This window comes from Corvus brachyrhynchos, unplaced genomic scaffold (genome assembly GCF_000691975.1).
Source record: "Corvus brachyrhynchos isolate BGI_N302 unplaced genomic scaffold, ASM69197v1 scaffold119, whole genome shotgun sequence".
Lineage (NCBI taxonomy): Eukaryota > Metazoa > Chordata > Aves > Passeriformes > Corvidae > Corvus > Corvus brachyrhynchos.
The window spans coordinates 390,432-404,605 of record NW_008240054.1 but is presented as its reverse complement, the minus strand read 5'-3'; the positions used below and the strand labels follow the sequence as shown (position 1 = coordinate 404,605).

The 14,174-nt window shown below is 53.0% G+C and overlaps 1 protein-coding gene across 1 annotated transcript in view; it reads right to left on the bottom strand.

Moving 5' to 3' along the window:
* Positions 1-4,298: 4,298 nt before the first annotated feature.
* ARHGAP25 (Rho GTPase activating protein 25) overlaps positions 4,299-14,174 on the bottom strand; it is a 20,007-nt gene continuing 10,131 nt past the window's right edge. The window contains 7 exon segments of the mRNA XM_008641584.2: positions 4,299-7,762; positions 8,404-8,518; positions 8,521-8,905; positions 9,416-9,609; positions 10,122-10,243; positions 10,796-10,869; positions 11,756-11,888. Coding sequence (XP_008639806.2) covers positions 7,552-7,762; positions 8,404-8,518; positions 8,521-8,905; positions 9,416-9,609; positions 10,122-10,243; positions 10,796-10,869; positions 11,756-11,888 — 1,234 coding nt within the window. The 3' untranslated portion in view covers positions 4,299-7,551.

Genomic DNA, 14,174 nt, shown 5'->3' with positions numbered 1-14,174 from the left:
GCCCCGGGGAGGGTGTGCGTGCCCCTGGATCCCTGGCAGTGTCCAGGGCCAGGCTGGACATTGGGGCTTGGAGCACCCTGGGACAGTGGAAGGTGTCCCTGCCCATGGCAGGGGTGGCACTGGGTGGGCTTTAAGGTCCCTTCCAACCCAAACCATTCCATGGTTCCCTGATTTTAGATGCCCAGCACAGCCCAGAGAAGCCTCCAGACTGACGCCTGACCCAGCTGGACTGGAAGAAGAGCAAATGAACTGTAGGAAAATGAGCCCTGGTACCATTTCTGCAGTCTGGGACTGGGTTCACCAGGTTTCCCTGACTGTGCTCCTCACCTGGTCTGCACTGAATCCCCATGGGTTAAAGCAGGGCTCCACAGCAATGTGAGCCCACACTCACTGGAGACCCCTGGGCTGATGAGGATGCTGAAAAGGGTTGAAGTGATTCAATTTTGACTCACAGCAGTTGGTTGCTGCTGAGAGAGACACAAAATAGCAACATCATGCAAATGCAACCTGCAATCCTAAATATTCCTTGGAGCTTTGTACCAATTTTGCCGTTATTCTGGCAGGGAAAGCAAGCTGCTTTCATCCACAGTTGCTTTCCCCGCTGAGCTCCCTCCTCTTCCCTCAGGATTTCTCCACCTCCCATCACTTCTTGTTCTTTCCCACTCCTCTGCCCATCGACAATTTACGCCAGCTGCAAATTTGGCCCACTAATATTGATTGTGTGTCTTGTGCTTCCTCTGTGGGCCCTAATTAGTGTGTTGGAGCTGAGCCCAGTGCCCCAAGCGGGGAGTTAATGGCAGGGGAGCAGAGCAGGCCACGCTTGGCGGGGCTGCCACTCGCCAGCCCTGACACTGCTCAGGGCACTGCCTGCAGCTCTAATGAGCTCCAGGGCAGGCAGAGGATTTAGGGGAGGGCTCAGCGAGCTCCCCAGAGCTGCATTAACCCCTGCTCTGGCTGCAGGGGAGAGGAGTCACCCTTTGGACAGGGCTGGGTCAGCTGCGCCCTGCCGCACGCTGCACCCATGGGAACACAGCAGCCTCGGAGGGACTGGGAGCCACTGGGAGCCACTGAGCCACCCTGAGAATGAAGAATTGCACCTTTCTACCCACTCCCAGCTGCTCTCCTGTCAATAACCCTCCGCTTCTGCGTCATTCTTCCCAGGGAGTGAAACCGCTCTCTTCACCACGGGCACCAACGTTGTCGATGCTTCTGGCCTCAAACCTCCAGCCCATAGTTACTGAAAGGAAGGGTCAAGCCTGGTGATCAGGTTATTATCACAAGTATTTTTATTGTAGGTTGGGATTCAGGACCCCCACGTCTCGGTCTGCCTCTGCTTCATCTGTGCCCTGCAGACATTTTCAAAGGCTCCATCACTTCTGTACTTTTTGGAAAAGCAAAAACCCTCAGTGGTCTAACCTTTGCTGGGACAGACAAATGAAGCAGTTTGGTTTGAACTGAGCACTCAGGTGCAGGCTCTGGCCCAGGCACTGCAGGGTGCAGGATCCTGGTGCAGGACCACGGGCCGAGGGCTCCTTGCTCTGGTGCTGAACTCAGCGAGGTTGGGGAGCTCAAGCAGGGGAAGCAAAGCCTGAGCACCTGAGCCCTGCTGGGCACCACTGCGGGGGCAAACCACGCCAAAGCTCCAACGCTGGGATGGGTTGGAGGGAGCTTTGCCCCGGCTGCTCTCCCTGCCTCTGATTTCTCAGCAGCTGACAAATGGAACAAAGGCTCAGCTGCAATTTTATTTTTAAAAGCCATCCTGCTTGCCATCATCAGTGGGGCTCGAGGTCTGAGCGAGCAGGAGCGGGTCAGGGTGGCTGACAGCAATTTAATCTGCTGCTGCCTTTCCATACCTCCCTGTGCCATCCCTGACCCCACGCCAACGCCCTTCCACTGCCAGCGAGGGGACAGATCCAGCTTTGTGCAGATAATGAGTTTCTAAACGTGTACCATGTCTCCTGCAAACTGTAAATGTGATTTATCCCCATTTCACACTTTACATAGCTTTCTTTACCCTGGGTAGGAGGGATATAGCACGGGAGCTCCATGTTCCCACTCCCCCAGTGGAAACATCCCTTCCCAGGGTGTGACAACACTCCAGCTTCCAGTGGACATTTTTGACCTTTCACTCCTCAGCGCTGTCTGTAGCTGTTGTGTTGGGAACAACTGTCCTTGGGGTGCTTGGCTGACCTCCTGACTCCTTTTGGAAAGGCATTTCCATAGAGCTCTCAGCACTTCAAATGAGCACCAGACTTTTAGCGGCATCAGAAATGCGGATGCATGTGAAGGGAACACTTGACAGCGCTCAAAAATCCATCCCTGGTGCTCCAGGAAGGGTAAAGGTGTCACTGAAACCACTCAAAACCCGCACTGGCCTTAGGGGTTGAGTATGGATCTCACCCAGAGCACGTGGAGCTCAAGGGGAGCCTCTCGGCTGGAGAGCAGCCTGAGCCAGCCTTTGTCAGGGAGACGAGGAAGGAAACACGGCAACGCTGCCGGGGAAAGGAAAGATTTACCTCTCACATGCTCAGAACGCAGGTGCCAGGCCAAGACTTATCCTCATTTCGTTAGCCAGAGGTCACAGCCTGGCCCCTGCCCCCCTGGCTGGGGGGAAATCTCTCCGTGCATGCAGCGAGCCCTGGGGCCAGCTGAGATTACAGGAACGCTGCCCTGTTCCCAGCTCCTGTTATCGGGACATTGTGTGAAGAGGGCTGAAATATCACATCGTGTTTTTACGCGTGATAAAGCAAATTTTCACAGGCCACACCAGCGGCCGCTGACGGCGCCGGGAGCGTCGGTGCCCTCACCACACCGGGGGTACAGGGAGACCTTAGGGACAGGGTTCTGTGTGAAAAGGGCTTTTTGTGAAACTTCCTCAGGAGAAAACAGTATTTCCTTGTCTGCTGGGTGTGCTTTTCACCTCGGTGAACTCTCTGATGTTTCCTAAAGGCTGAGCACACCCTGGAGTCCTGCAGTGGCAGCACCACTGAGGCCTCTGCTCTGCCCCACAGCCGGGAAAATCACACCCAAATTCCTGCCTCTGTATTTGGAGTTATAAACCTTATTTCTTAAGAGACCCAATTCCCAGTTAACCACTGGGCACTCCTGTTTGTGGGAATCCCCTACTGAGGAAACTCTTGCAGAGGAAAGGGTGAACTCCTGCTCGAAGGGAGCTTTTGGCAGCGTGGATTCTCCAAGGAAGGAGCTGTCCCAGCTGGAGCCTCTGTGCCACGTTCACCACAGAGTATTTACCTGCTTGAACAGCTCACAGTTCCTAAGCTTGCAGGGTTTGGGGCTGGAATAGATGAGGATTTTCTCCAAGGAAGAGCCAATTTGGACAGCTCTTGCCCCTGCTGCCCCAGCTGCTTCCTCCTGCCCGCAGGTTCCCTGGCATCAGCAGGATGCTTCTGTTTCCCAGGTTATTTTTCCTGCAGGCCAGTTTGACACTGGGGCTTCGCAGATCCCACTGCCGCAGCAAGGTGGCAGGAAAACACAGGGAAAGTGGGACAGTGGGACTGCTCCCAGAGCTTGGGACACTTTTTCCTGCCCACCTTGCTGAACAGTTGTTCGTACACCCAGTTTGGCAGTGTTTTCTCCTCAAAAGCAGCCTGGTTTGGGGGTATCTTTCATCTCCCACGTAAAGGAAGGATGGACTGCATCACTCTGGAGCTGCTGGGGAGAACAACATGTTCCCACTGCTCCTGGGGTCTGGACAAGGCCTCCTCAGCCACAGCTGGACACTTCCCGCACGTCCACCTCGCCTCCCACAGCAACGTGCTCCTCTGTGCAGTGGCCAGGCTAAAAAAGGAAAGTTCCTATCATGCCAAAAACGCAACTTTGATAAATATGAGGGGATAAGTCACAATAAGCGTGACTGGCTTGGGATCCAAACACAATAACGAGGGAAGGATAATTTTATTTTCTGCCTCTCACGCCTACCAAACCCCTGGATACAATGGAGTGAACTCCGAAATGCATTTATTTAGTAAAGACCTGAGACGAGCAAAAGAGATTTTCTGCTCTAGCACGAAGAATGCAGTGAGGGGACTGAAAGGATGGCCTAAAAGGGATCTTACTTTCAATCCCACACTGCGTGATTTAGCACTTTTGGATGCACTGGGATCTGTGGTTTAACAGCTCTAACTTGGAAAGCCATATCACATTTAAAGGGAGAGGAAAATCCTCAGTCTGATCTCAGGGTTATCACCTTGGTAAAGCTCTTGTGTTCTCACGGTGCCGTGGGAGGGCTAAGGGGGTGACAAGCCTTTTTGGAGGTTTCCAAGCCTACAGGACAGGGCTGGAAAGGACCTTTCTTTATTCTCTGTGGTAGACAGTCTGTTGTGCTTTTACAGAACAGGAGCAGCGTCACCCTCTCCAGGGGATCCAGAGTCAGTGTCCAAAACCCACTGAGCTGAAAAGCCACCAAAGCCCCCCTGTGAGTTTATAATGTCCCTCGCAGCCCAGAGGAGCAGCAGCCCCTGCCCCAGGAGCAGGAGAGATTCTCTGCTGCTCCCACCCCAAAAATCTTCATGGCCTGGCTGCAGAAATAGAGGGAGGAAGAAAATGTAGGCTGGGCACCAGTCAGTTTTCGGGGATCTCACGTTGTGCGGTCTCCAGCGGATGTGAAAGTGCAGAAAATCCAGAGCAGGCTCTGGACAGAGCCTGACAGAGCAGAGAGGGCACCCACCCCCTCAGGGATGGAAAGGGTGCAGTTTCACAGGTCTGGCATGGGCAGTTCATGGTTCTCTGTCTCTGGAGAAACCTCACTTAAAAAAAAAATTCCTTGTTCTCTTAGAGCACCCAATGGCAACACCAGCTCACAAGGTGCCCGTGTCTCTCTCCCCTCCAGGCTCTCAGGAATTTCCAGCCCACCTGACCTCTATTGGAAAGTCTCACAGATGACCTCTATAAACCCTGCAAATGTTAATGGGTGGAATATCTTCAAAGGAGTCCCTCTGATGCTCGGCAGCCACGGGGTTGTTTTGCCTATCTGAGCGGAAGCGGAGGAATGCGCAGTTTATTTTAAATAACGTGCACTTGTCCTAATCGTGGAGATTTCTGAGCCTCAGCCAAGCCTTTGCACGTCATTACAGTCTGCTGTGAAGGAATTATTGGCCTCTTCACACTTTTGATCTTTGCAGAAAGGAGCGTGTGGCATTTCCAGCCCAGATGTTCACGATGCTGCTCCTAAACGCAACGGAGAAGTTTCTCCCTAATGACTCCTGAGCCTCACGCTCAGATTGGTGATGAGCTTCTTGCAGAGGTAAAAAAATAAATAACCACTGAAGCAGCTCTGTCAAGGTCATCTGAAATCACAGAAAAGACTCGTGAATGGCAGCAGCTGCTGTGAAATGGTGGCAGACATTGGGAACCTCTCGGTCCGAGTGCCGGCAAGTCACGGCTCCCACGGTGGGGACTTGGACTTGCAGCCAAAAAAAACTGAAAGAGACTTCAGGAGACAGCTCTTGTGGTGTGTGGGACCTGCAGGTGTGGGAAGGGGAGCTTTGGGTGATCATGGAGGGTGGCTGAGCCTGGTGGAGGCCACCCTGCCCTCCTTGGGGCTCCTCTCCATGACTTCCATCCCTCCGCAAAGCCGTGGAGCTGCACCAGCAGGTCCAGGCCCAGTGCAGATCCTCACCGTGGTCCTCACTGATATTTCCCATCACCAAGGCTGAGATCTGAAACATTTTAGTCAGATTTGCTACCCTGTGCTCAGGTTCAATCCCTGGGAGAGCAGAGGGCGTCGGCCGTGGGTCCTTGGGAAGGCACTGGGATTTTGCAGGAGACCCACCCGGGCCTCTGGAACAGTCAATTCCCTCGTGTGAAGGTTTGTGGGCAGGTGGGCACGACAGGGAGGAGCTGTGTGGTCTCTGGGGATTCTGTGGAAAGGAAACCCCTGGAGTCAGGGTCTACAGGTCAAACGAGCCCTTTATGTGTTGGACTTTCGAATGCAGCTCAGCTTTCACAAACTCTGCACCTTCCCCAGACTTTATATCCATAGCTGAGCAAAGGTGGGCTCAACGCACGAAAGTGAATCTGAGACTGAGTCTGGGCTCAGTTTTTAGGGCTAAACCAGTCCCCCCTAGCCCAGCAAGGCTGAGAGCAGCAAGTGCTTTATACTCAACACTGACTTTTATTCTCCAATAACCTTTTCCCACTCCCATCTCCCCTTGTTTCCCACATTTTCCTCTGTGTCCCCTTCTCTCCCCAGTTCATTTTCCCTGGCAGAGCTCTGCAGCCTGTGTGGAGCTGAACTTCTGCCTTGCCAAAGCCAAGTCCTCAGTAGCCAGAGCCCAGTGTTGTGATTCCCCTCACGGTGCCTGGCACAGAGCCATGTGCTTGGTCCTGCCTGAAAACTCCTGCAGATCTCTGTGGTTTTCCTTTCCCCATGAAGGCTCTGGGCTGGGCTGTTCCCCCTTCCCAAATAAATGAGTGAAAGGTTTTCTCTAGAAGAAAAAAACTGTCCAGAGTCCTGGTATTTTTCTTCCCTCCACCAAAAGCTTCGGCAGCACCGTGGTACTGCTGGAAGGACGGCTCTGGCAGGGGTGGGGGACAAGCAGAAAGGTCACAAACAGCCACAGGGACACCTTTGGGTCCAGGTGGGCTTTGCACTGATGGCAGCAAGTGATGGGGAGAGACCCGGCATCACTGCTGGGTGCAAACCCAGGGTTCCACAGGCCGGCTGAGGAAATCCTGTTCTGCACTTCAGAAATGACAAAACACCGGAGCGGGGGCCGTAAATAAGTCCAGATTTGTCCTCCTTTGAAGTCTGTCCCTCAGGGAAAACAGAATTTTTTGTGCTGGGAGCTGCTGATGGACTCCCCCAGCACCAAGAGCTCCGAGCACAGGTGTGTGAAAGTGCTCTCCAAGCTCTGCCAGCTGTGCTGGATTAGGAGCACCCGGCTGTGGGGAGCAGTGACCTAAAACACCTGAACAGCCCCTGAACTGAAGAGCTTTGTGTGACACTGGGGTTTTCTGCCTGGAGCCGTGGTGTGGATGGCTGGCACAGCATCTCCTGGTGCTGCAGGAGATCTCAGAGCCTCGTCCTGCCCCACAAGAGCACAAACCAGCTGGGTGATTGATGTGAGCACCTCCACCACCCAGGGCTGTGCCTCCCCGGGCCCTGGGGCTCCGCTGCCTGCCCAGATCCAGGATCCATGGATGTTCTGCATGTGGGTGTCTCCAGCAAGGAGACAGGCAGCTGGAGGAGGGACGCTGCTGGTTTCTTTATAAAGGCACAACATGTCCATAACCCAACCTTCTGAGTGCAAGACATTCTGACTGAGCAGGAGGAAGTGCTGGCCTGTTCTCCAGGTAACCTGAGCAGCTGAAAGAGGAGTTGAAATAAACACACCAAAAAAGCTAAAGGATGTTTTTGAAATTTCCTGGTCCAGAGCATGAACTGGCCTCTAAGCTCTGGTCTCCTTCGTCCCACTCGGCCTGCAGGCAGTAGCAGGACACTGGGCAATACAAGCCCCTGGCTCTGAACCTGCAATTCCTGTGCAGTCCTGCAGCTGCATTTTGTGTCTGTGCAAAGCTGGGTGTCTCCTCCTAGTTGGTTTTGGCACCAGTTTTACTCGTGGATTTAGTTAAGTTTTTAATCTCCTCCTCAAGCACCTTGGTTTTCTTCTCCAAGTCCTCCCGCGAGCGCTCCGCGTTCCTCAGCTTCAGCTCCAGCTCCCCAGACTTCTTCTTCTCCTGCTCAATGTCCTGGTTCAGCCTCACCACTTTGGCCCAGACTTCATAGTTTTCATTCTGGAGGCTGCAAAGGGAGACAGAGCATGAAAGGATTGGATTGGAAAAGGGCTGGAAAATTCTTTGGCTCTTAGGGAGTCCGACCTCAGCATCATTAAGCAGCAAAACAAGACAGAGGTGCTGTCCTGAGCCCCTCAGTGGCCACAAAACTTGATGCAATAAATCAATAACCATGATACATGTGCATTGATAATGGGATAAGAATAATATAATATAATATAATATAATATAATATAATATAATATAATATAATATAATATAATATAATATAATATGTGGAGCTGATGGCTACAACCAATGGTGCAATAACGCTACTGGTGATTTCTGGAGAGTCTAATGGTCCAATATCGTGGTAATAACAGGAATTATGGCAGTGCAATTACTGCAGGAACACTGCAGTGCCATGCAATGATGTGGTAAGAGCTGTGGAGTATTAACGTTGTCATGACACAACATTACCCACTGTGGTGAGAGCACAGCTCGTACAGCACAGCACATTGATTTTAGACAGCCTGTAAATGCTGTATTTATCACTAATCACCACTGTTGTATACTGCATAACACTACTGGTGAATAAATCTGTGCAGTGTTTGCTGTCACATGAGCTGCACATTTCCCACTCTGCAGAAAGCAGCTCCCTGCAGTTACCTTTTGATTTGCCCCTCATACTCATTTCTCTGTGCCTCCAGGTCTTTTTCCAGCTTGAGGATCATGCTTTGCAGGAACTCCCTGCTCTCCTGCTCAGGTTTGGAGTCCTCAGCACGGAGATGCTGCGGGCGGGGCGGGGGCTGGAGCCGCTGCCTTCCCCACTCTCTGCCTGGGAGGGGGGAACATTGTCGTAGGTTGAAGCCCTGTGGAGGTCGAGCAGCTTAAAGAGATCATGAGACAACGTTCTCTTGTGTCCATCAGAGCCCACGGGGCGCGTGCTGCTTTTCCAAAAGTCACTGGCAAAGACATCGTTCTTCTCCTTGCAGCCCTTCTCCCCTGGGGGAGCCGCTGCCAGGAAAGATTTCCTCGTAGGTAAAGTCTGAGTTCTTTTCCTTGGCTGTGTTTTCCACATTCCCTGTGTGTCTTTGGACTCTGTGTCCTCCCCGGGGACACTGGAGCTCGCAGCTGGGCCAGGGGTGCTGCTGGAATTGGGGTGATCCCTCTGTAAAACAGAGCACGGCTTTGGGAGAGCCCGTCCTGCTCTGGGAGCAGACAGGTGACAGCTGCTGCTGTGACTGCAGGGTTTACAAAGGCCACACTCGAGCCTGCTGGAGGAATGGCCTCGCTTTTCCATAGAAAACTATTTTGAATTGCACCATGATTACCATTAAAAAGAACTTTTTGCAGAGATTCCTTCGGAGAAAAGCCTTTAATACCCAATGCTTTCCCTTCACCAGCCTGAGCTGGAAAGGTTTCACGTGTTCAGCTGTTTAGCCAGAAAGCTTTGGGAGTTTTCATATTTCCCAGAACAGCAGATTTTCCACAGGAAAGTGGAAAGTTTATCTACATCATTTTCCTGATGTAAATATTCCAGGGATGACAGATACAGCTTTTGAACCTATAAATAGCACTTTATATAAAAGTGGTTTTAGGGCTCGCTGACCTGTCAGAGCCTGTCCCAATTAATCACACGTTTAATAAATTGGTTATTCCCCTGGGGATCCCTCCTTACCATTTGCCTTTGGATGGAGCCTCTGGGAGCTGTGGGGCCCTCTGCAGCTCCCCAGCCCACAGAGCTGCGAGGGACAGGAGCTTTCTTCTCGGTTTTTTGGGCAGGTGGGGAGGGAGGCACATCCTTGGATGGGGGAAAGAGCTTTTCGTGGTCACTGATCATCACAGTCATCACCTTCTGGACCTGGGGTGTGCCTGGAGGAATTAGAGATTGTCAGGGGCAAACCCAGTGCCACAGGATCCCCTCCACCACTTGGATTTCCTGCCTGGTCTTTCTGGTGTCTAAAATGGAGATGGAGCAGAAAACAAGGAGAAGGATCACAAAGCCAAATAAAGTAAATGCAGTGAGTAAAAGTAGGTGAGTACCCTCATTTCTTTGAGTTTCCTCTGTTCCCTGGAGAAGGATTTTACACCTCCCTGCTCCAAGCAGCACAGAGATGATCTCACCAAATTCCTGAATGGGCTGAACTCCATGAAGGGAGCATGCAGTGTAATTCCTGAGGGGGTTTTGTCACCACAAACACCTTTAGAGCCTAACAAACACAGGGCTTGACTCTGCCCTGCTGTACTCGCTGTGCCCAGGCACGCTTCTGGCTTATATCCACAGCTCCACCACAGAAAATCATTCATTTCAAGGCTGTGGATGCAACTCAGTATTTCAGCATGCCAGGAGTTCCTGTGCCAATGATTCCAGCAGTCCCTTTTACCTCTCATGATAATTGCAGGGTCCTCTATCTTGGGTCTGATGAGGTTCACTCCAATCACTGTTGCCAGGTTATCCACACTCATCTTATTGACACTGGAGTTGAGTTGGATTTCATAGAGAAACCTGCCAGAATTGGAGAGCAAATATTTCCCATCAGAGGTGGAAGAGTGCAAAAAGCCTCACTGGTATAAAATCCTGGTTCATCCTCCCAGCTCTTCCTCTCAGTCACAAGAACAGAAACACTTGGCCTTAGAACTGGAGCTGGGTCTTACTGGTACCAGAATAAAAACCATCATGTGAGGAGCTGCTCCCCTCAAAAACAAATCAGAAAGGAAGGGAATCCCCCCATCAAATCTCCAGCCGGAGAAAAACCACCCAGGCTGGGTGAAACCTGGAAGTTTTGGTGCACAATGTTTTTGTCCAGGAAAACTACACCTGGTTTTAACTCTCAGGGATTTATCAGTGAGTCTGAGGGTGGTGATTTATGCTCAGACATTGTCAGGGGGTTTATCCCCGGGGCTGAAATTCTCCTCTACAAAAATCGGGATCTGGTGACTCAAAGGCAACCAAAGCACAGCTTAAGCAGGCTCTGTCTAGAGGAGTCATCCTTTGGGATGACATTTCTGCTCCCCAACACCAAACCTGAGCTGTCCATGCCTTGTGCAGAGCACTGACCTGCAGATGTAGCTGAGGAGGTTGTAGTTGTCTCTGGGGAGGAGGGACAGCTGCTTCACGAGCTCCTGGTGGCCCTAAATGCGAGGTAAGAAACAGCTCCAGGAGGATTCACAGGCACATCTGGGCCAAGAACAGCTTTGGTCACTCCATCCGTGCCTTTGGGGGTCTCCTCCTGGGGACTCCACCAGTCCCAGGGTGGCAGTGGAGTCCCCATCCCTGGGAGCGTTCCAAACACACGTGGATGTGGCACTGGGGACAGGGGTTAGTGGTGCCCATGGGGGTGCTGCTGGGTCATGGCTGATGGTCTTGGGGATCTTTTCCAACCTCGTGGATTCCATGACTCTGATTCTCTTGGCATTTTCCATCACTGTTTTGTGTATTTCCCCATCCCTGGAAGTGTCCAAGGCCAGGTTGGATGGAGCTCTGGGTAACCTGGGCTGTGGAAGGTGGGATGGTGGAACTGGATGGGCTTTGAGGTCCCTTCCAACCCCAACCACTCTGGGATTCCTTGGTCCCGTGTATAGGAACGGTGCCATTCCTCTTCCTATAGTGGCTTGTTTTGCAAAGGGAGGCTTCTTTTCCACCAAATTACATATTAGGAAAAGACAATTCCCATCTGTTCCGCACTTCTCCCTCTCCCAAACCCCCACTCCCCTCCTTGGTGTCCCCCAGGGCCCTCTGCCAACCCCATGCTCAGCTCAGGAGTGTTGGGCTTCCTTCCATCCTGGTTCTCACACTGGCTGTTTGCTGCCAAGGGCTCCACAAAAAGAGGTGCTGATCAGAAATTTAAGCTTTAACATTCACAAACCCATGTGGTCAAGCTGGGAAACCCCACTGGCTTCGGGAGAGTTTTTTCTTTTTCATTTTTTTCCTTCTTTTTTCCCTCCCCAGACTCCAAAGCTCAGTGGCTGGCACTGCTGTGCGCCCTGGCACGGAAACTGAAAACAAAAGCATCTCTACCTTTGTCTCATCAGCTTCCAGAGCCTTCCCACAGAGCAGGAAATCCTCGTACTGCAGCCAGGGCACCACGGGCTCCGGGAGCTCCCGCAGGTAGAGCTTGAACAGGGAGGCCACGGTGTGGACATCGGTGTCCCTGCAAAGTGCAAAGAAGCCACTCAGGGAAAGTCAGGCCCAGCAGGTCAGCAAACCCCCACAAGGCTCTGTTTGAGCTCTGTGGGCAGGTGTGGAGACAGAGAGATGTCAACAGGAGGCAAGAGCAACCTGGGGGAACCCACAGCCAGGGAATGGCCCCAGCTGGCAGCAGAATAAAGGCTTGGTGGAGATTTTCCCCACCTTGAGGGTGGCAGGTCCCAGTGTCCACCCCTGGGCTGAGCTGGGATAGCAGGGAATTCACTTCGAGGGCTCCTGCCTCCTCCCGAAGCCGAGTTTTGAGCAAGCACAAAGCCACGGTCTCAGCTCTACCCAGCTGCCCTGACCTCGGAAATGCTGGGCCCTGGCAGGCAGTCCCTGCTCTGGGCTGCCCCATCACCCAGGCCCAGGTCTGGGCACAGCAGGAGCCAAACCCAACAGCAGCTGTCCCTGGCACGACACAGGCTCTTGTGTTGCCTCAATCTCCCTCCTTTGCTTTGTGAACCTAAAGTCACTTTTCCTCACCCACTGGACGACTGCAGAGCCACGTTACTGAATGAGCGGGAGCTGCATTTCTGGAGCACCACCCTGGTCCTTGTCACTGCATTCGAAGGGGTGGAAACCAAGGAGAAGGGAGCAAAATCCTTCTCCCATCTCCCGTTCCAAGCAAAACCCTTCTCCCGTCTCCCATTCCAAGCAAAGCCGTCCCAGCCCATGCTGGGCTCCCGAGGGTCCGCGTGCAGATCCTCCCCTGCCCGGCCACACTCCCCAGCGTGGAGCTGGCGGAGCCTCCCTGGGATCTCAGAGCAGCAGCAGTTACTGGGGCTGCTCTGCCGGGACAGGTGTTTGCAGCTTTGCAGCCCTTGTATTTACATTCTGTCAAAGGAACACTGTCAAGATCATGAGCCTCTATTCTGACCTACCTTGAAGTCGCTAAACTCTTATAAACTTCAAGCAAAACCCCCTCAGGTCAGTTATTTTTAGAATTGGTTGGGGTTGTAAAATACTATTATTTTTACGAGCACACATAAACACAGAGGGACGTTTTCAGAGCTGCGTTTTTGTAGGACCTACCAGTACACCCCACTGGGCATGCTGGGTGCCTGGACTGCACCAGCAGCTTTCTAACACTCCCCACTCCACCCTGCCGTGGCTGAGTGTGTGTAAGTGCTCCCCTGAAAACCCAGACAGGCAGCAAGGATGGCACTGAAGGTCGAGCCAGCACCTCGCTGCTCTCAGGTCACTGCAAACCCCATTATCTGCCTTCCTCCTCACTGAGAAAATGTTTTGCTTGGGGCGCCAGGGGGTTGCAGTCACCCTGAGACCACCCTGGCCATGCTCATCCTAAGCCCTGCAGCACAGGGGGAACATCCCGGGGAAGGCTGAGCTCCCCGGCCGTGCCCCATTGCAAAACAGGGCTGCAAACATTAAAGAAGGTTTCACCTTCCCATGGCCCTGCACAGGTTCCAACAGGAAAGCTCTGAGCAGGGCTCAGTGCCCAGGAAATACTCAGCTGCTTTGCTCCATCCGGCTCTGCCCGGCCGGGGGATTTAGGGGAAAGTGATGGGGTTTTCCTAACAAAGCTCAGCAAAAACGGGGGAAGTTTTGTGGTTAGGGACAGGCCTGTGAGCAGAGAGACGGGGCTCCTGCACAATGCTTAGGCAAGATGGGCTTTGCACAAAAATCCAGGGGAGCTCCTGGGTTTGGGGGCTCCCTTTCCTCGAGCATCCCAGGCCTTGGTGGCTCTCAGGGCAGCTCCCAAATTCCATGGCCAGTGTCACCTTCACACACAGCAGCACCCTGGGCACTCCTTGTCTCGGGCCTGGTGCACAGGGCAGGGCAGGAATTGAGCTGAAATCCTCACCTGAAGTGCCGTGCAAAGGCAGGACCCACTTTTCCTCTGTCCCAGCTCCGGGGCTGTGGCTCTCACCAGCACAAACTGGGGGGAAAAACCCTGGAGCAGCACAGCTGAGCAGGGCAGGGTGGGCCATGCCTTGTGCCACTGGGGCCAAAATCAAGGGATCAGGGGGGACAGGACAGAAAACCCCTGGAGAAAGGGAGGCACCAGAAAGAGGGGGAGTTCCCCTCCTGCTCTCATTTTTCACAGGGCATGGCAGAGGCAGCAGCTGCAAAGGTCTCTCTCCAAAGCCTCTCTGAGACCTACGAGCAGGGACAGGCAGCTCGCCCAGATTTAGGGAATTCTCCGTTTCCTCCTGGCCCTGCAGAGAAGGGGGGGCAGGGGGGCACAGCTTTGCAGCAGCAAAAATCTCCCAAAATCTCTCCCATCTCT